Consider the following 21,976-nt stretch of genomic DNA (forward strand, 5'->3'; position numbering starts at 1 on the left):
CTTAATTGACAACAGAGGAGGGGAGAAGACAGGATGCTCACGATGATGGGAAAGGTGGACTGCAGACTGTGGACGTCTGGAATATCCTAACTCACTCGCAGCCTGGAGTGTGGCATTTAAGAAAACGTGCTTGGTGGCCAGGTGCAGTGGCTCACGCCTGTAATCCCAGCACTTTGGGAGGCCAAGGCAGGCAGATCATCTGAGGTCAGGAGTTCAAGACCAGCCTGGCTAACATGGCAAAACCCCGTCTCTACTAAAAACAGAAAAATTAGCTGGGCAAGGAGATGGGCACCTGTAATCCCAGCTACTTGGGAAGCTGAGGCAGGAGAATTGCTTGAATCTGGGAGGCAGAGGTTGCAGTGAGCCAAAATCGTGCCACTGCACTCCAGCCCGGGTGACAAAGCGAGACTCCACCTCAAAAAAAAAAAAAAAAAAAAAAGAGAGAGAAAAGAAAACAGGCTTGGAGCCAGGCTGCCTTGAGTCAGTATCCTGGAGTTACCACTTTCTGGCTGTAGGGCCTTTCTCCTACAGATTAGCCTCTCTGAGCCTCATTTTTCCAAGTATAAGATAGTGCAGAAAATCCCAACTGGTGTGGGGTGGATTAAATGTCAAACAGTTGAAACCATGCTTGGTGCATAGAAAGCCCGGCACTGGGAGCTGCTGGTGCTGAGTGCTCCCAGGAAGACTTTTCAGAACTGCTCCCCGTAGGTCACTGGGGCAAGCCTGCAGCACGGTTGTCTGCTCCTCCATTGTACCTGGGCCAGGGTGGACTGCCTGCATCTCAGGGGGAGAGATGGGATTTGAAGGTTGCCCAGGCAAACGTAGAGGAGAGACATAAACTCATAAACACATTCCCTGGAAAAATTCCTATCATTGAGTTTACTGCATCACATAATTAACAGGCAGAGCTAGATTAGCCCACTGGGTATCTTTAGGAGCTAAGCAAGCATGTCACCAAGGAGCAAGTCATATGTCATTTTAAAAGGCTGCTGGGAGGTCTGCGGGAAAGAGGCCTGGGTCTTTCCAGAAGTCTCTGGTGGTCCTGGCTGCAGCGATGCAGCTGTAAAGAAGCCTTTGTGTGTCTCCAGGAGAGAGAGCCTCTGACATAATCTATTTACTTTCCTTCTCACTGCAAAAAAGCCTGCTTTCGCCCAGTTGATGATTGGCATTTTGAATGGCTGCAAGTGACATCAAAGCAGGTGTGGAAAAACCAGTTGGATGTAGTAGCCTGGCTGTCCCATGATGGACTGAACCTGCCTGCTCCTGGCCTCCTGTGACCTCCTGGCACTAGAACTGGGCATACCTGCGGTGCATTCATATCTGTATTTCTGTACCAGCTTCATCTGCCATCCTGCAGTTTGCATATGCCCAGCCAGGTCTCCTTGCAATCCTATTTGGCTGTCCTTATCTTTGGGGTCTGTGGCATACTACCACAAATATACTCCAGGCTAACAAGAAGCTAGGCTGCCCTTTGCCCCTTCTCAGAGATGATTGCCTGCCTTAAACACAGAAACACAAGCAAACAAAAGCAACCCTCCCCTCCTCTTTCCATATGTGTCCCTCACCTCTACAGCCCAAATCCTTTGTCAGCTACTCAGGGTCCTCCGTCTGTCTTCTCAGGGGCCCCAGGGATGGCTGAGAGGGCCCAGAGCCCAGGGCTGGGGGACCTCTGCTGCTTTGTCTCTCTTACACCCGGAGCACAGTGACACATGCCTAGAGGAGGGGCCCCTCCTGAGCAGGCCTGGGGCCGAGAGGGTATCTGACAGCTCCACACTGGCTTTGGATACCACGGGCTTGTTGCTATTTGCTGAGTTCCCTTAAACCCAACTGCCTACAGTGTTTTAAATTATTTTTTATTTTCTTAAGGTGCCTGGCAATAGGATTTCTTTTGTGGTGATGATCAAGCCAGTATATCTCTTTACTGAGCTCGCTTTCTCTCTCTCGAATCCTTTCACACACTTCTTCCTGTCACACACAGTCTTGGTTGTGACTGCCTGTGCTTTGTAACAGTGAGCTATGGGAGGCCCTCAGTCAGCACATGGTGAGTGAATGCAGGCTACACGTGCACAAATGAACAACTGGTTAGGAACTGGGTGGATGTGGAAAGAGGGGAGATGGAACCATAGAAAAAGGTTCCCTCTTCTCTCCTTGTGTATCTCTGAGTACATGTGTCCTGATGGTCACACATAATTTAATTGCCCTGTTCAGAAACTATGCTATGTCTTTGCACTTCTCTCTGCATGGCCATACCCTAAATGCAAATTGAGCGTTTCCCGATATGGTGTCGGAGGGTCCAGGTGACAAATCTCTCACATTCACTTGCACGTGAGGAAAGAGGTCCGTTTGGTTTGCTCGCCCCAGCACCCTGCACCAAACCATTTACTTTTACACTTTCTCCCAAAATAGATTGCCTCTTACCATTCTTGACCAAGCGGGGATTCTCAGGGCTGCTCTGTGATGTGCACCGAGGGCCTGCAGACTTTCCCACCTCTTTCTGCGCCCTCCACATTTTCTCTCGGCCATCACTGTCATCAACAAGCTGTACTGCATGAGGCCACAGTGCGATGGTATAAGAAGGTCGGTCAAATAGAGGTGCATCTCTTAAAGGGGCATAGAGCATCATCAGGAAACATAATGTATATAAAAATTACAAAGAACCCCCTAAAATGTAGTCAAGCCAAAAATGAATTAAAATTTAAGAAATTTAAAAAGGTTTAGCTATTGTAAGATGACTGAATTCATTTAAAAGTAAAGCTAATTTTAGACAACAGTGGGCTATGGTTAAAACAATAGAAACGTTATAAACATTGGATGTATTAAAAATATATATGCCAGGTGTGGTGGCTCACGCCTGTAATCCCAGCACTTTGGGAGACTGAGGTGGGCAGACCACCTGAGGTCAGGAGTTCAAGACTAGCCTGGCCAACAAGGTAAAACCCTACCCTACTAAAAATGCAAAAATTAGCCAGGCATGGTGGTGGGCACCTGTAATATGATATTAGGAAACATCAAGGGATAGGGGTAGAAGAGATGGGAAGGAGAGCTCTCACATTGTCCTAGCAGGGAGTCAGTTAATACAGTCTAAAGTTGAAGCATAGTTTGCTAAAAATGACTCAACACTATTACATTTATTTATAATACACACACACACACACAGAGAGAGAGAGAGAGAGAGAAAGAGAGAGAGAGAAAGTGGGGACATGCTTCAAGCTGCAGCACCCCCAAAGAACAAAATGGTGGGAACAGGCCATGTGGAGAAGGTGCCGGGGGTCAGGCCTGTCCCCCTTGTCCTGGGTGCCTGGCAGGCGCTCCTCTTACTTCCTGCATCTTGTGTGAACTTGTTGTGAACTGTCTTGCCCTCTCTTCCTCTGCCCGCTCCTCCCAAGACACCCCCACCTCAACACGCCCAGCCTGGCCTGGCCACAGTACCTTCCTTTTGTTGGTGTTTTCAGCCTAGGGATGTGTGGTTGTGTTGGAGATGGATGATTAATGTGCCTGCCTGAAAGGCACACCCACCCACACCCACCTACGTGAGACAGGATGGTGCCCCTACGGGCCAGCCGGGGTGCCCAAGTTCTGCCAGGCAGGCGGGGTGTGTTTGGGAGGAGGGCACAGGGGACACATCCAGCCTACCTGGGAATGTGGCTTGGAGAATAAATCACTGATACGTTGGGACCCAGGTTCCAGAAAGAATTTTTTTTTTTTTTTTTTTTTTTTAGAGACAGGGTCTTACTCTGTTCCCCAGGCGGGAGTACAATGGATCAATCGTAGCTCATTACAAGCTTGAACTCCAGGGCTCGAGCTGTCCTCTCACCTCACCCACCTGAGTAGCTGGGTCTACAGGCACACACCACCCGCCACCCAGACTAAGGTTTTAATTGTTCTGTAGAGCTGTTTTGTTTTGTTTTAAAGAAAAAAACAATTGTTTTAATTGTTTTGTTTTGTTGCCCAGGCTGGTCCCAAATTCCTGACCTCAAGCAATCCTCCTGCCTCAGCCTCCCACAGTGCTGGGATTACCGGCGTGAGCTACCTTGAGGGCCCCAGAGAGAATTTTAATATCTGCTTTGGTCTCTGAGCAACAACTGAGCAGATCTTATGCCTTTCCCTTTAGTAAAAATGGCCGCTCAAAAGTGTATGTCAACCCCACCCAGCCCTGCCACACAGAAAACTGATAGAGTCATTTTGGAAGAGAGTAAAGACCAGGATCTTGGGATGGTCTTTGGCTCTCTTGCCTGTGCCTCGGTTCAGCAGAGGCTCCCAGCTTCACCCCATGTTTCCAGCACTTTCCCTCCTCGCCGGCCTTGGAGGAGCCTCCTTCCATAAAGCCCTCCACCCCAACCCACTGTTTTACATGGGAACTCAGCATCTGAGCCAAACTGGAGCATGCTTAGGCGCATCCCCTCTTGGCTCTTCCCACAGAGACGACAGCCCCTGGGTGTCAGCTGCCCATCTTGCCTGTGCACGTGAGGGGCTGGCCATCTCTGACCTTAGAGTTCCAGGTCACTCATCTTACCATTACATTGAGCTTTCCTGTTTGCTTCCTGGCTTGTTTTCTGGCACTGTGTGTGTGTGTGTGTGTGTGTGTGTGTGTGTGTGTGTGTGTTGGAGTGTGGAGGGAGGGAGCAGTTGTGTGCCTCCAGGCCCTCTGGGTTGGGCTGCGGGATGCTGAATGCCCCCAAGGTGGTCTGTCCTCTAAATCAAGGAACTACAGTAAGTGGTCTCAAGAGGGCTGGGGTTCGCCTCCTTCCTGGAAACATAAGGATACAGATGTCCTGAGCTGGCTGCCTGACCCTTGGAGTGAGGAGTTTCCATTCCGTTGCTGCCAGCCTCACTAGGAGTTTAGCCAGGAGTTTGAAAAACTTATAGATCGTGTTGATTTTGGCAATGGCTGCAGACCTCCAGGCTTGACTATCACAGTCTCTCTGCCTTCCCACTCACCAACAGCCCCCTGCTTTACTCCTCTGGACCCATTAAAGGCAGAAGTTGGAGGGAAGTGGGACCAGGTGGGAGGAACTCAGAGGAGCAGGAAAGTTGCACAATTCTTCTTATCCTAATACATTAGAAGAGGACCTGAAAATTGAGAGGGTTTTTGGCTGGCATCACATGCTGAGTCCACAGGAAGCTGGGTGGACTCAGGCATCTCACAGCATTGAAAATGACAGCTGCCATTTACTGAGCACCTACCATATGCCAGGTGCCATTGGATGCTTTGCATATATACTCTCTAATTTTGGCAACAAATTTGCTAGCAAGAAAGATATTACCAGCGCCATTTGCAGTTGAGGAAATTGAGGCTAACTAAATTCCATACTTAACTGAGGTTAATTGTCCGGGTGTCTCATACCCAATTAGAGGGAGGGCTCAGGCTCAGACTCTGATTCATGTGACTCCAGAGTCCAGATTCATTCCACGCCCCAGCTCCCGACTGAGTGTTCCATCTTTTCCACCCATTCTCCAAGACCTCTATCGCATATGTTAAACAGTGTGTTTCAACGGATCCCACCATCTGGGTAAGGATTTCTGATGTATGGCTGGTAAGTGGGTGTGCTCTGGTGCCAATCTGTGAGGCAGTTGGTGCTGGGAACGTGGTGTCCATTTTGGCTTTGTAGGGAGTGGGTTTGCAGAGGCTGGGCCTCTTTCAGTGGGGAAGGCTGAGAGCCTGCTGTCTTGTGGAGCCTGAACTTGGCTGAAGAGCTGAGCCCTCAGGACAAGAACCTTTGGCTGCTGCCTGGGTGGTTCCAAGTCTCCCAGATATGGTGTTCCAGAGACAAAGGGGTCATGGATGGAGGACCAGTTCAGAGCAGGCAGACAGTATGGGTGGCTTCAGAAACTCCCAGGATGCTGGCAGCCTCCAAGGCTGAGTGACTTGGTTGAGCTTGGAGGACAGCTGTGAAGTGGCACATCTCAGGCCCTCCAGAGACAGGACAGAGACCTCAGGTGGGGCACTCTCCCTGCTCCCTGTTAGGACAGAGCAAAAAGCACTCCTTTCCCAAATTCCTTCAACCCAGGCTCCTGCTGGCCTTGGACCACCCTGACTCCCATCCCTGATGAAGCCCATCCCTGGCCTCACGCAGTGCAGAGTAGGGACCAGGAGTAAGTGGAGGGGATGGTTCTGAGGAACGGGCTGTTGAAGAGCAGCCAGGCGTGATGCATCTTCACTGTCCACCCTGCCACTCGCCAGCTACGAGGCTGCCAAAGGTCATTTAACTCTTCGAGTCTCAATTTCCCCATCTCTAAAATAGGAGTAGACCCAATGAGTTAAAAACTTATGTCCACAAAAAAACCTGAATAAAGTTGTTTATAGCAACTTTAATAAAGTTGCTATAAACAACTTTATTCAGAGTTGCCAAAATTTGGAAGCCACCAAGATGTCCTTTGGTAAGTGAAGAGATGAATAAACTATGGTCATCCAAATAATGGAATATTATTCACCAATAAGAAGAAATGAGTTGTCAAGCCATGAAAAGACAAGGAACCCCATAAATATATATACAACTTCTATGTACCCACAATTTTTTTAATTAAAAAAAAAAGACAGGGAAATAATACTAAGTGAATGCATAGTACTAAGTGAAAAAGCCGATCTGAAAATTGGCTACCTATCTTATGATTCCGACTATATGATATTCTGGAAAAGATAAATCTACGGAAACAGTTAAAAGATCAGGGGTTGCCAGGGTTAGAAAGGAAGAAGGGATAAATAGGCGGAGCACAGCGGGTTTTTAGGGCAGCAAAACTACTCTGCCTGGGGCTATAATGGTGGGTGTATGTCATTACACATGTGTCCACAGCCATAGACTGTACAGCACCAAGAGTGAACCCTAATGTAAACTATGGACTCTGGAGATAATGACGTGTCGGTATAGGTTCATCAGTTGTGACAAATGTACCACTCTGGTGGGGGACGCTGATAATAGGGGAAGCTGTGCAGCATATGTAGGGGCAGAGGATATAAAGAACTCTCTGTATTTCCTGCTCAATTTTACTGTGAACCAACATTATTCCAAAAAAGTCTATTTTAAAAAAATTAGCAGTGGCTAGGCACAGTGGCTCACACCTGCAATCCCAGCACTTTGGGAGGCCGAGGCAGGCAGATCACTTGAGGCCAGGAGTTTGAGACCAGCCTGGGCAACATGAAACCTCGTCTCTGCAAAAAATTAAAAAAATAGCTCTCTCCTCCCACCACCCAAGATGCTGAAAGGAAAGAAGGCCAAGGGGAAGCAGGTGGCTCCAGCCCCTGCTGTCATGAAGAAGCAGGAGGCCAAGAAAGTGGTGAATCCCCTGTTTGAGAAAGGCCTAAGAATTTTGGCATTGGACAGGACACCCAGCCCAAAAGAAACCTCACCTGCTTTGTGAAATAGCTCCACTCTATCAGGTGGCAGCAGCAGAGAGCCATCCTCTATAAGGGGCTGAAAGTGACTCCTGCCATTAACCAGTTCAGCTGGTTAATGCCAAACAGCTACTCAGCTGCTTAAGCTGGCCCACAAGTACAGACCAGAAACAAAAGCGAGAGAAGAAGCAGAAGCCGTTGGCCCTGGCCGAGAAGAAAGCTGCTGGCAAAGGGGACGTCCCCACTAAGAGACCACCTGTCCTTCGAGCAGGAGTTAACACCGTCACCACCTTGGTGAAGAACAAGAAAGCTCAGCTGGTGGTGATTGCACACGACGTGGATCCCATTGAGCTGGTTGTCTTCTTGCCTGCCCTGTGTCGTAAAATGGGGGTCCCTTACTGCATTATCAAGGGGAAGGCAAGACTGGGCCGTCTAGTCCACAGGAAGACCTGCACAACTGTTGCCTTCACACAGGTGAACTCGGAAGACGAATGCGCTTTGGCCAAGCTGGTGGAAGCTATCAGGACCATTTACAATGACAGATGCGATGAGATCCGCCGTCACTGGGGCGGCAATGTCCTGGGTCCCAAGTCTGTGGCTCACATCGCTAAGTTCAAAAAGGCAAAGGCTAAAGAACTTGCCACTAAATTGGGTTAAATGTACACTGTTGAGTTTTCCGTACATAAAAATAATTAAAATAATATAAATTTTCCTTCAAAAAAAATTAGCCAGGTGTGGTGGTGTGTGCCTATGATCCCAGCTACTCAGTGGGAGGATCACTTGAGCCTGGGAGGCCAAGGCTGCAGCGAGCCGTGTTCACGTCACTGCACTTCAGCCTGGGTGGCACAGTGAGACCCTGCCTCAAAAAAATCAATACAATAAAATACAAATTAAAAATTGGGGTAGAAACACAAATTGCCCAGTCATAGTATGGATTACATGAAATAATGCATGTAGAATACCTGGTGTATGGTGGGTTCTGAGTAATGGTACCTGAGGTCATCACAGTATGGGTACATAATTTTTCTTTGTTCCCTTTTTGTGGCATTTTTCCATTAGGAAAGAATATATTTTCATTATAAAAATTTAAACAATTTAGAAACTATAAAGGTAGGAAAAGCACTTGAAATCCCATCACTCAAAGCAAACACGTGACCTGCCTTCCAGACATCTCTCTGCATAATGTGTAAGTATGTATAGATTTTATATCACTGAAATCATAAAATGCAACCTTTTTCCTTTTTTAGATCGATGCTGTGGACATATTTTCATGTTGACCAATATTAATATGCATCATCTTATGTAATGGCTACACAGTATTCCATTTCAAAATATAATTATAACTAGTCTTTTGTAGATGGATGTGGGGGTATTTCTAGCATTTTGTTGTCATAAATAACTGCGTGATGAACATTTTCGTGATGATATATTTAGATATGAGTAAATACACACTCAGAATGAATTCCTGCAGGAAGTTGATACCACCTTCTCATTAGTACCTTCTCATTTCCCCACATCCCCTTTAATACTGGAAGTTATTAACTTTGGTTAACAATTTTCTTTTCTGACACTAGAGTGAGATTTTAGAAGTTCAAATGTTGGAGGAGGGGTGAATAGAAAAGCAGGGAGGAGGGATGTTCCAGGGGGCCGGCAGAGCCTTTCTGCCACGTGGGGCAGGGTTACCCCTTGCAGACTCCAAGCAAGTACACCCAGCCACTCCCCACTGCAGGGAGTTGAGCCCTGGGGCCTCCCTTGCTCATAGGGGAGCCATGGACATTCTGAGGATGATCAAGACCTTTTCCTTAGGACCGTGATGCACCTACAGGTGAAGGTCTGGAGGAAGGTCAGTGGGCACTGATGGGGTGTGCACAGACGGGCTTTCGGGATGAGGATGTCTGATGCTGCGGCCACTGGCCAGATGGACTTGGATGTTAGGGAGGTAAAAAGAAGAGCTAATATTATTGAACTCCTAGTATGTAGCAAACGTTGTGGTGTTATTTACATAACTTTCTCATTTAATTCTCAACAACTGTACTGCTATCATCTCCACTCAACAGATGAGGAAACCAAGGCTAGTAGAGAGTTAGGACCCCGGCCTGGGGTTGGATCAGCATTCGCACTCTGGTCTCTCCACTTCAGCAAAAGGCAGAGAACCATTCCTTCCTTTAGTCACTCAACCAATTCATAGTAGTCCCTTTCTGAATGCTTGCCAGTGAATGGGCTTCCCAAACTCGAGCAGGGCCCAGAGCAAAGGGCTGCAGAAAGGGTCGCATTCAGGAATTGTGGCCGAGGAGATCTGGAGCAGGCGGTGAGGCTGCAGAGGGAACGACTGTGTCTATTGTATGAGAGTCTGAGTCTGAAGGGACATCTTGGGGCCAGGTTGAGAGGGGGTATCCTAGCTGGGGAAGCTGACACGGTAGAGGCTGCAGGGTGAGGGTGTGGGGGGCTGGAGGCCCCAGGGCTCAGCTCCCTGCAGTGGGGAGTGGCTGGGTGTACTTGCTTGGAGTCTGCAAGGGGTAACCCTGCCCCATGTGGCAGAAAGGCTCTGCCAGCCCCCCGGAACATCCCTCCTCCCTGCTTTTCTACTCACCCCTCCTCCAACATTTGAACTTCTAAAATCTCACTCTAGTGTCAGAAAAGAAAATTGTTAACCAAAGTTAATAACTTCCAGTATTAAAGGGGATGTGGGGAAATGAGAAGGTACTACTTTATTGATGGTATCAATAAAGCCGCTTGGGATGGTCTGTGCTCAGAGGGCACTGGAGACCCTCTCTGGGTGGTCTTGGAGCTGCCATAGCTAGTCCAGCCCAGAGGCTCCACCCAGTGGAAAAATGGGGGATTCTTAAAGGAGAATCCCCTTGAAAAGGGAGTGAAGATAGGCACCATGAGATGACGACAGTCCCCACTGACTTGTTCAAGAGGATCAGGACAAGCTTTATACCTGTCTTTTTAAAACTTTGGTAAATTGTAATTTTCCAATGCATATTATTTTTTCAGATTTCCCTGTAGTGCCTAAGAACAAAATTATCTTAAAACTAAAAGTGATTTGTGTGCTTGTTTTGGAAATACCTATAGGGTTAAGGCTGGTGAGACTCAGGAATCCACATAGCAGAGCAGTGGAAGGAGAGGGTAGGGGATGGATCATTAACTCTTAACTGGGAGCCTCCACCTTCCAGGGCTTCTATGTAGTTCTTGACATCAGGAACCCCATTTAATCCTCATGGTAGTCCTAGGAACTGGCTACTATGATTCCTATTTTAAGGTAGAGAAAATTAATGCTCAGAGAAGTTCATAACTTACCCAGGGTCACAGAGCTAATTGAGCGGGGCCTGGAGGCCACGCCTTCTTCAAAGTCCATCTCTTTCCATGACATCATAGCATAGGCCGCTGGTCCTCAGGGAGAGTGGGGAAGGGGGTGTTAAGGTTTGCTGTAAGATTGGCTTTCTTCAAAAAGGCCTAGCAGTGTTCAGAGAATGGACATAGGTTCCTGGATTCAGAAGTTGTCCTGCTTTCCCTCAGGCATCAGAAGTTGCTTTGTCCATGCAGAGTGAGAAGCTGCTGTTCACTGACCTGGGATTGACCACAGGGGAGGCTGGTAGCTCTGCTGTCATCCGGGCTCAGTCACCTCGGTGCCTGCCTCGCCCTCACCCACGCCTTGGCCTGGGCTGGAGGCAGGGAGAGTTAAGTGGAGAGTTCTGTGTTGTTTCTGTATCTTGCATGCAACTCTGGGGTGAAAGGGCCTTAAGGGTTTCTTATCAACAGAATAAGTTCTTATCAACATACCCGTTTTCTGGTTCAGAAAACAGCCACTTGGGCTATGCAGCCACACGGCAGAGGGTGCATGTGTATGCCTCTGTGTGTGTGTGCATTTGGCAACTGGGGTGGGGCAAAAACTAACATTGGCAGCCCTGGGGATTAAGGGGAGGTTTGTAGCTTCTGAATTTTGGAAAAAGTCTCCTAGCTGTGGAACTCCTATGTAGTTCCACCTGCTGGCTTTACCTCCTCAGGGCTAAAGGGAAAGAAGTAATGCCATCTCCAAGCACAGGCCACGATGGCCTGTGGGCCATGTTTGAGGTGACCTTGGCAGTAACCTTCAGGGACTGTGAAGCTCAGGAGCACGCCTGGTGGAGGTAGGCAGGCCACCTTGGCCTCAGTTTACCACTCCCTAGCCTCCCCGTCCTGTCCTGCCAGCCCACTGTGATCTCTGGAGAAGGTTTCCAGTAGAAACCGCCATCTGTTTGGGCCTAAGGGCTCTGTGCTCCTAATATGGCCCAGGGAGGGTCCATGTTGTGGACTGAACTGGGCTTTCCCCCAAAATGATATACTTAAGTCCTAAAGCCCAGGCTGGGCATGGTGAATCACGCCTGTAATCCCAGCACTTTGGGAGGCTGAAGTGGGAGGATCACTTGAAGCCAGGAGTTTGATACCAGCGTGGGCAACATAGAGAGACTGTGTTTCAACAGCAACAAAAAAATCAGCTGGGCATGGTAGTGCGCACCTGTAGTCTTAGCTACTCAGGACACTGAGGTAGGAGGATGGCTTGAGCCTAGGAGTTTGAGGTTACAGTGAGCTATGGTCATGCCACTGTACTCCAACCTGGGTGAGAGAGTGAGACCCTGTCTCAAAAAAGAAAAAAAAGTTCTATCCCCCAGTAGCTCAGAATGCAACCTTATTTGGAAATATGGTAGTTGCAGGTGTCATTAAGATGAGGTCACACTGGAGTAGGGTGGCCTCCTAATTCCATATGACTGGTATTCTTACAAGAAGACAGAAGCACAGGGAGAATGCCACGTGACGATGGACGCAGAGGCTGGAGTCATGCAACTGCACACCGAGGAATCCAGCAAATCATCAGAAGCCAGAAAGAGGCAACACAGGACTCTCCAGCATATTTCAGAGCAGGCCTGGTCCCGCCAACACTTGATTTTCATCTAGCCTCCAGAACTGCGAGACAGTAATTTTCTATTTAAGTCACCTGGTTCATCATACTTGGTTCCAGTGGTCCTGGGTGCTGAGGTCCTGGGCCCTCCATCCCAGCTCCTGGTTGTGGCTCCCTCCTGGGGAGAGGGGCTCCTATTGTGGTTTGTCTCCTTCGTTTCCCTTTACAGTTGTCCCCTTCTATATGTTTTCATAGGCCCCTCTTCCAAATCCTGGAAGCACATTTGCTTTCCTCAAAGCATCCCCTAGGAATAGGGATAGGGGCTCTCGTTGGAAGGAAAGGTTAGAAAGGGGAAAGGATCATTTGACTTTACAGATGGCAATGTCAATATCAAGAAATGCCTCTTCTCCCAGAGAAACTACAGCTAGAACCTACAAATGTTGCTCCCTAATCTGTTGCTGCGTCTTGTTGGCGAGATGCTTGTTCTCTTTAGTGATGACAGAATCCCATGCCTCCTCTTGGCCCCTGTGATTAGGTCATAGGGGTTACCTGGAGTCTGATCTCCTCTGGAAGCTCCCCAGAGCTGCCTGCACCCTGAAGCCCTCCCTACCTGCTCTGGCTGGCAACTGTCTCTGGTTGAGCAAGCTTCCTAAGTCTGTGCCACAGCCAGGCCCCTGCTTTGGGCTGTCTCTGTTGTTAAATATCTTTTCACATGTGCATCCCATCTGCCCAGTGAGCCTGGGTTTCCCAGGTTTCTTGTCTAATTCATCCTCACCCTGTGGCTGGCACAGAGCATGAGGAAGTCCCCATGCTCCAGACATTGATGCTGCTGCCAGAGGAGATGGCACTAGCTGTCCAGGGAGGGCTGACCCCTTCCTTCCTGGAAGCTGTGCTCCACCCAGAGTTTCACTTTTCCCTCCCTCCTTCCTCATCCAAACTGAGCACCTACCCAGGTGCAGTGGCTCACACCTGTAATCCCAGCACTTTGGGAGGCAGAGGTGGGGAAATCACTTGAGCCCAGGAGCTCGAGACTAGCCTGGGCAAAATGGTGAAACCCTTTTTAATTAGCCAGGTGTGGTGGTGGGCGCCTGCAGTCCCAGCTACTCAGGAGACTGAGGTGGGAGGATTGCTTGAGCCCAGGAGGTGGAGGTTGCAGTGAGCCATGATAGCGCCACTGCACTTCAGCCTGGGTGGCAGAGTGAAACCCTGTCTCAAAAAGAAAAAACAAAAAAAACAAAACATAAATTGAGCGCCAGCTGAAGATTGTGGAGGACAGTGGAATACCAAGGATAGGGTTTGGTTTGGTTTGGTTTGGCAGCAGCCCGTGATGGGCTGCCTTAAGGGAACTGCAGTCTGTGGAGAATTAACCACCGGGCTCTAGTGGAAAGTGGCTCTGTCTTTGGAATCTTATGGGTCTCCCCAATCCCTGAACACGTCAGGCCTGCAGGCTGTTGCTTTTGGGTTTGGAGAAAGGCATGGGGGCTCTGACTTCATCTCTGCTGGCCTAAAAGCCCTGAGCTTGGCATTTCCAGGACCAGGAAATATGAAGATGTGCTTCAGGTTTTGCTGCAGCCTGTGATTACACGGTCCGATGGAACAAAGTCTTTGGTGCTCAAACAAGCTTCTTATAAAATCCCAGAACACTTCCCAGAGTCTTCTGCTCCTTAGCGTTGTCCAGCTCAGCATGGTGATGTTTTCAGGGTGTATGTGTGTATGTGTGTGTGTGTGTGAGAGAGAGAGAGATTCAGATGCACAGAGGGACACAGACTACCTCTGCCAATAGGACGAGAGCTAAAAGAGGAGGCGAGAGAAACTCCTCCTCTCCCAGGTGCCTTCCCATTTGTGCTTTATGGCAGCTCTCATCACCGTGGAGTTCGGTGAGCTTTCAATCCTTCCTCCTTTTCCTTGTGGCCACTTTTTGGCATCCCCAGAGCATTCTTCATCGCTCAGAGCTCTGCCCGAGCCATATAGGTGTGTCCCAGGGCCAGCGCCGGGAACAATGCTGTCCATTGAGGGCTGTGGCCTCAGTGCTCCCTTATCAAAGCCCTGGTGTTTCTGGGCACTGCGGGCAGAAGTTTGGCCTGCACTTCCCTTTGTACCCTTCACATTACTAAAGGGGAGGCTGTTTTTGTGCTGAGCAAGAGGTCTCCCACGGAGGGCCCAGAAATGCATGTGGGTGCCTGCAGGTGGATGGGTGCATGCCCCAGGGAGCTGACTTCATTCATTTCTGTCTCCAAGTGAGAGGAGGAGGGAGGCCTAGCGAACCGTGGGATCTGAAGGAGAGGATATTGGTGGGCTTCACTTTCGAGCACAAGAGAGATGAGCAGTGCAGCTTCCAGACGCTGTTGCAGAAAGGTGGTCGGGCCATGGGTAGGAAGGTCGTGTAGTTCTTGGATCTCTGTGTGTCCCCACATTTGTCAGGGTGCTCCCCTGCAGACATTAGTGGCAAAACCCATGCAAGAAACATGGCCCAGGTGCTTATCTTTGGGTGAGTAAGGGAAGGGGCAGCTGGGGAGACGGAGGTGTCATTCCAAAGCTCCCCAAAAGAGGGGAGAAAAGGAGCCATCACTCCTCCCCAAGACAGCGTGTTCTGTGGTGGCTTTAAAAGTCGACACCAAATGTACTGAATTTTTGGAGCTTGCTAGAAGGAAGGAAAAGCGCTTCAAGGTGCCTGAGCCTTTATCAACCAAAAGTGGTCCCCTAATCCCCAGGTATGCAACCAAGTCCAGGCTGTCACGACTCCTGCCACAAACCCCGACCACCAGTCTGGGAGGCAGAAGATCTGACCTTGAGAAAGTCACTCAGTCTCTAGGCCCCAGTTTTCTATCTGTAAAATGGAAATAATAATGATTGCAGAGTCACACAAAGTAATGCAGGTGAAAGCAGTTTGCAAACATGTAAAGCACTTAACTTGCATCCTTCCTGGGGGCTCGGAGAGCAGGGTGGCATTGTCACGCTGTCTCCCGCCCCACCACTTCTTTCCTGCACTGCTCTTCCCACGGGGAACTAATGCAATCTTCCAGGTTATTTCTCTGTGTGAAAGTGGGGAGGAATCCTGCCTGTCCCCTAATCTCCCTTTGGTTCTTTTCCTCCAGACTGTAAATTCACCTGTCACCCAGAATGCCGCAGCCTGATCCGGTTGGACTGCAGTCAGCAGGAGGGTTCATCCCGGGACAGACCCTCTCCAGAAAGCACCCTCACCCTGACCTTCAGCCAGGTAGGCGACAAAGCTCCCATGCCAGGGTGGGAACAGCCTCTGCCGGTGCCCCAGCTTCCACTTTTTCTCCCAGGAGCTCTGGTGAGCAGGAAGTGGCATGAGGCCTCAGATTCCACATGCACTGGATGGAGTTCACAGACACCCTGCTCCAAGGGGACTAGGGGCAGTGACACAGAGAACTCTGAAGATACTCAGAAGTCCCCTGTAGTTCTCCCCCAGTACAGAGCCTATTGTGGCTTAGGGCTCTGAGCCAGAGGTGTGGGTATGGATGAGCAGTGGGGTGGCTTCCAGAAAAGCCTTCTGACGGTCCCTAAAGGCCTCACAGCCCTGGGACAGTGGAGATGCTGGGGCTGAGGCATTTCAAGCACATTGTCCAGCCAGGTCAGCCCAACCTTCAGAGGGGCTGGGCAAATGTTCCCTCCCTGTGTTAAAGAACCAGAAAATGGATGTCCAAAGCAGTTTTTGGTTCTGGGTTTTGTAAAGACACTTGAACTGCAACGTATCTGAACTTTGATTTCTAGGATTTAGAATGGAGACAGAGGAGTGTGTTTGTTGCTTCTGGCATTGAACAAGCATTTATTGAGTAGCTACTGTGTACCAAGCATGAGTGAGAGTTGGGGTAATAAAAGATACATCACAGTTCTTGTCCTCAGATAGCTTACATTCTGGCAGGGGAGGCAGAATACCAACAAATAGCATATACTGTGATGCATGTTGCAATAAAAGTATGAACCAAGCATTTGGATATATAATACAATTGTTTCTGCTGGGAGAAATCAGGGAAGGCTTTCCAGAGGAGGTGATGTTTGATTTAAGCCTTAATGTGTGGGATGAAGGTTGCAAGTCAGAAAAGTAAGAATATCATCCTTTAGTTCATTTAACAAATAAGTTTCAAATGTTTACCATGTGCCAGGCCCAGGAATGCTGAGGACTTAATGATGAAAATAACAGACATGGCTTCTACACATCCAGGGTTTACAGTAGGGTAGGGGAGCGAGACTTTAAACAAATACATATCCTGTGTCTCTGATGGAAAAATCTCAAGGTGCTCTGAGAAACTATACTGGGGAACCAGGTGCTGGATGGGGGACTCACGAGCAGCCCCAGGTCTCCAGAGTAGCCATCACATGCTTTTTCTGGAACACAATCAACAATGTTCAAATGCCTAATTCACCATGGGTGTTACCAGCCTCCCAGCTGTTCTCCCATGCCTTTCTCTCTCCCTGGACAAAGAATTATTAGAAAGCAAGAATGATATGTTTTTATAAGGGTGATGCTGGATTGGTTCTAAAATGTATATTTTAAAACTCTGAACATCTCATCAAAGACGCTGCGATAGTAACTATTTCTGGTATAACCTGAATGTAACCAGGCCTCTTGGAAGGGCCTTGCCCTTAGCAGGAACCTGTCCATCCAGGGTGGGGCACAGGGAAAGGGGGGGAGGCACATCTGGCCCCCAAAAGCGCTGATGGGCAGTGCAGATGTTTCCTAAAAGTTTTCCTCAGAAGATGGAGGGAGGAGGTTACATAGCACACCATAAAGCAACATTTCCTAAAAATCGTATCGAAGCAATCTTTTCTGGTTTCGATTTGCTTTTCTCTTTGGGAGCTTCAAGTGTCTGTCCTTTCTGGTCTCCTCAGCCCTGCCCGTGCCCCGCCCTGGAGCTCGGCTGCCCCTATTACTTTCTGGGTCTCCTCTTTGGGTCTCTTTCTATTCCTTCCTCTAGAGCAGCAAGTCTCAAAAGGCGGCAGTTTTGCTCATCCCCTAGCACGTTTGTCTGGAGACATTTTTGGTTGTCACAACTTAGGGGATGCTACTGACTTCTAGAAGAGGCCAGGAATGCTGCTAGCCGGCCTGTATTGCATAGAGCAGCCCCCCACAACATAGAATTATCTGACCTCAAATGTCACTTGAGCCAAGACTGGGAAACCCCGCCCTAGAGTGGCCTAGCCAGCTCCCAAGTGTGGCAGGCAAAAGGCCCGGGGAGGCCTGGAATTGGCTGGATTCATTGTCTCATCCTCCAAATGTCAGCAGTGAAGAGGTGCTTTCAAGTCTGAGTTTTTGGAAACAGAGTGACTCCCTTTCATCTGTTGGAGAGAGGAGTCAACCTTGGAACCCTCTGGCAAGTGAAATCAGGGCTTGTCTAGAGCAGAAACACCACTGAAACATTGCAGAGGAAAGAGCCAAGAACCCCACGTGGGAGCTGAACAGCCCCCAGTGGGCAAACAGCCTGGCGTGGGCTTTGCTTCTGGGCCGACCGGATCAGGCTGCTGCTGTATTTGCCTTGGACAGACCTGACTGCATGCTTCAGCAGAACTGGGGCAGGACCCAGCCTTCTATCAATAAAACCTGGGCCCTGCTCCAGGCCCACTCGCCTCTTCTGAAAAGCCTGTTTATGCTCATTTCCGCCTTGGCTTGCTTTTCTGTTAAATCTCAAGATGGAGCTTTCTTTCACCTTGACATCGTCACCTGGGCTGAGCTAACTTCATGTGCTAGTGCTGTTTTCTTGGGGGATTTAAGGGAGCAGGGGCTCAGGTCTGAACTCAGCTAGTTTTGGGTACATATGGCTTAGAGGGTCTCATGTCAGTGGTATTTCTCCTCTCTGATCTTTTTTCTTTTTTCCTGAGACGAAGTCTCACTCTGTTGCCTAGGCTGGAATGCAGTGGCACAATCTCAGCTCACTGCAACCTCCACCTCCTGGGTTCAAGCAATTCTGTCTCACTCAGCCTTCTGAGTAGCTGAGATTACAAGTGTGCTCCACCGTGCCTGGCTAATTTTTGTATTTTCAGTAGAGATGGGGTTTCACCATGTTGGCCAGGCTGGTCTCGAACTCCTGACCTCAAATGATCCACCCGCCTTGGCCTCCCAAAGTGCTGGGATTACAGGTATGAGCCACCACACCTGGCCCTCTCTGCTGTTTAAGGAAAAGAAAATCATTTATTTTCCCCCATCCAGAGAGAACCATTCTTTATTAACATTTTTATGTGTTCTTCCTGAACATTCATATATTTTTTCAAAACATGATTGAGATCACCCTGTAGATAAGTATTTGGCCCCAACATTTTAAAAGCAACAATCCCAAGGTTCTGACTGTCTTGTCTCTGCCATACCAGAGGGAGGCAGCTGGTGAGGAAGGAGGGACAGGTGTGGAAGCGGGCAGGCATGAGCTCAGAATCCCCAATGGCAAACTCAAAAGGTCACTGGAAACAGGCATCAGAAACCAAGGGAGGCCACTGGGAGTTGTTCTGTGGTCGTTTTGTCAACCACAGAAACGAGGGTTTCGGAGTCTCTCCTTAAAGATCTCTGAGGTCTCTGATGTCTGACTTTTCCTTGGGCACCCATGTGTGACCAAGCAAATCTCCTTCAAGTCTACCCTAGACCCCTTTTTCAGTTTAAGCCTCATTTGCTAAGGAACATCATCGCTATTGGCTAAAGACCACACTCAGTTACCCAAACAGCTGCAGTTCTTTTATTTAGGATTTTACACCCCAAAGAATTTATACTTCTGGTGGTCTTTAAGGGGCTCTTATCATGTCACCCCTGGGAGGAAAAAAGCCCTCAGTGGCTCACGATGAAGTGAGGCCTCTGATGGCTTGGTTCAGTCCTTTCGCTGCCTATGGAGAAGCTGGCCCCAAGAGAAGAAGTCTTTGTCCTTGCCCACCACTGTGGATTCTCATTATCACCTGCTGCAGCCCAGGGCAACCCCAGCAGCTCTGTCCCTTTGGCCTTGGGTGCCACTTTTCTTGGTACATGGAATGCACGGATTGCAAAAGAGAAACTACCCCTTCCACTGCAATCCCTTCCAGCCAGTGCTCGTGTTATGCCAGCAGGCCCAGAGCCCGACCCCTTCCTCCTGACCCTCCAGAGTCCCTGATATGGTTTGGATGTATGTCCCTCCAAATCTCATGTTGAAGTGTGGCGTCCAGTGTTGGAGGTGGGACTGGTGGAAGGTGTTTGGGTCATGGAGGTGGATCCCTCATGAATGGCGTGGTGCTGACCTTGCGATAATGAATGAGCTCTCGCTCTATTAGTTCACACAAGAGCTGGTTGTTTAAGACAACTCTAGCCTCTCTCTCTCGCTCTCTCTCTCGAATGTGACACGCCTACTCCCGCTTCCCCTCTACCATGAGTAAAGGCTTCCTGAGGCCTCCCCAGAAGCCAAGCAGATGCTGGTGTAATGCTTATACAGCCTGAAGAACCCCTAGCCAAATAAGCCTTTTTTCTTTATAAATTACCCAGCCTCGGGTATTCCTATATAGCAACGCAAAATGGACAAAGACAGTCCCTGGTCAGCAACCTCGGCAACCAGGCTCCCAGGCCCTCAGCTGCAAAGGCCAGCCCCTCCCATGGCCATTCCCAGACCACACTCAGGCACCTTCCCCACTCAGGACTCTGGCCCTGCTCATGTTCCACCTGTTGACTATTTACTTAACATTTCTCTTTAAATAGACTTATTTTATTAAATTTAAATAAACTTGTATTAAAGGAAATTTTAAAATACCCTTGAATCACTGGTGTGATGTACTTAGGAGTTTTTTCTCAGCACACATTAAATAGACACTTATAATTTCTTTTAATATGTGTCTAAGGACTGCCTCAAATTTATTCCACAAATACTTATTAAGCCAGGCACTAGCCAGGCACAGTGGCTCACACCTTTAATGTCAGCACTTTGTGAGGCCAAGGCAGGAGGATTGCTTGAGCCCAGGAGTTTGAGACCAGCCTGGGCAACATAGAAAGGCCTTGTCTCCACTAAAAATTAAAAACATTGGCCAGGTGTGGTGGTGTGCACCTGTAGTGCCAGCTACTTGGGAGGCTGAGGTAGGAGGACAGCTTGAACCAAGGAGAAGGAGGCTGCAGTGAGCTATGATCATGCCACTGTACTCCAATCTGGGTGGCAGAGTGAGACCTTGTCTAAAAAAAAAATCCAGGCACTGTTCTAAAGTCCTTTCAGGTGTCATTTGTGGGAGATGCTGCCCTATAGAGGCCACTCTCTTTGGCCATCTGGTGCCTGGACTACCAGGGCACTGGGTCCAGGGAGTGCCTAAGGGGCAGCGTGAGCAGTGGAGAGAACTCCTGGGATGCTGAGAAGGAATTGCCAGCTATTCTTACCAATACCAAGGTGCTCTTCCAAAGGAGATGTGGATCTGGATATACTGATACAGAATTGTGCACGAACGCAGGTCCCTCCACAGTACATATAGGACCAGGTCATTTGTATTTTGCAGGTATATATACACGTGTGTGTGTGTGTGTGTGTAAGTGCAGAACAAGGGCCTGGCAGTGCTCAGCTAACTACTGAAAGAGATTTCACCCTGGGACGGGGTGGACATTGAAAGGGGTAGAGTGAGACTCTCACCTCTTGCCCTTTGTTTCTGTGTTATTTGAATAGCCGAATGCTTTTCAGATGTTCCTAATGTCATTTTTTTTTTTTTGATATGGAGTCTTGCTCTGTCGCCCAAGCTGGAGTGCAGTGGGGTGATCTCTGCTCACTGCAACCTCCACCTCCCGGGTTTAAGCAATTCTCCTGCCTCAGCCTCCTGAGTAGCTGGGATTACCGGCGAGCACCACCGTGCCCAGCTAATTTTTGTATTTTAAGTAGAAACAGGGTTTCACCATGTTGGCCAGGCTGGTCGCGATCTCCTGACCTCATGATCTGCCTGCCTCGGACTCCCAAAGTGCTGGGATTACAGGTGTGAGCCACCGCGCCTGGCCGTGATGTCATATTTTTAAAGGCAGTAAAGGTTTTCTTAAAACACAGACTCTTAACCTGTATGCCTGAATAGCTAGGTTCTAATCCAGATTGTGTAGACGAAATACTTGACATATGAGCCAGTACGAGCCTCTTAGTTTCTTTGAGTCTCAGGTTTCTCCTCGGAGAAATGGGACCCTGTGAGGTTCCATCAAGAAGAGGCATGTGAAAGCGTGAGTGGACAAAAGCATGAGCATTCTAGGTGACAGTCCTGGGCCATCTCTGGTACCTCTAAGAGTCTTACTAGATTTTTTAACTTTGTTACTCCTGTGATGAAAACCCTCAGTGGCTTCCCATTGCCTTCAAAATGAGTCTAAATCTGGATTAGCACACACAACCCTTATGGTCTGGCTCTGCCAACTCTCCAAAACACCAGAAAGTAGGGTTATCGTCCTGGATATAAAACCAGGACTCTCTGGCTTTGTGATCTGAGTGGACATTTTTTGCTCTAAGGCTTATAACTATCATTGAGGCCCCAAGTCACTGTTCCACCCTGTGGATGAGTCCCTGTCCCCACCCACCAAAGGGACAGATGGCTTCCAGGGTTCCAGGATAGATCAGCCCAGCCAGCCAGCATTTCAGCCCTGCAGGTCCCTGCTGCCTTTCTGCCTACACCCGCAACCCCAAACGCTGTCAAGCCTTAGCAGGGCCCCTGCTGTAATCACCCCTCAGCCCCTGCCAGTCCTCAGCCCCTGCCAATCACCCCTCAACCCAGTGGTGACTCCGCTGGCTTGGAGTTCTGTGTTTCCTGGCTCCCAGCCCTTTGCTCCCTCCTGCAGACATGCCACTGTCTGCGTT

At 49.0% G+C, this 21,976-nt stretch overlaps 1 protein-coding gene across 2 annotated transcripts in view; it reads left to right on the top strand.

Annotated features, from left to right (window-relative positions):
• The window catches only part of RASSF5 (Ras association domain family member 5), a 79,065-nt gene that overhangs the window by 12,693 nt on the left and 44,396 nt on the right, over positions 1-21,976 (top strand). For both annotated transcript variants that reach the window (XM_001087653.5, XM_078004774.1), the window contains exon 2: positions 15,305-15,426. In XM_001087653.5, the coding sequence (XP_001087653.2) occupies positions 15,305-15,426 (122 nt within the window). The remainder of the gene's footprint in view (positions 1-15,304; positions 15,427-21,976) is intronic.

Source organism: Macaca mulatta, chromosome 1 (assembly GCF_049350105.2).
Source record: "Macaca mulatta isolate MMU2019108-1 chromosome 1, T2T-MMU8v2.0, whole genome shotgun sequence".
Taxonomy (NCBI): Eukaryota; Metazoa; Chordata; class Mammalia; order Primates; family Cercopithecidae; genus Macaca; species Macaca mulatta.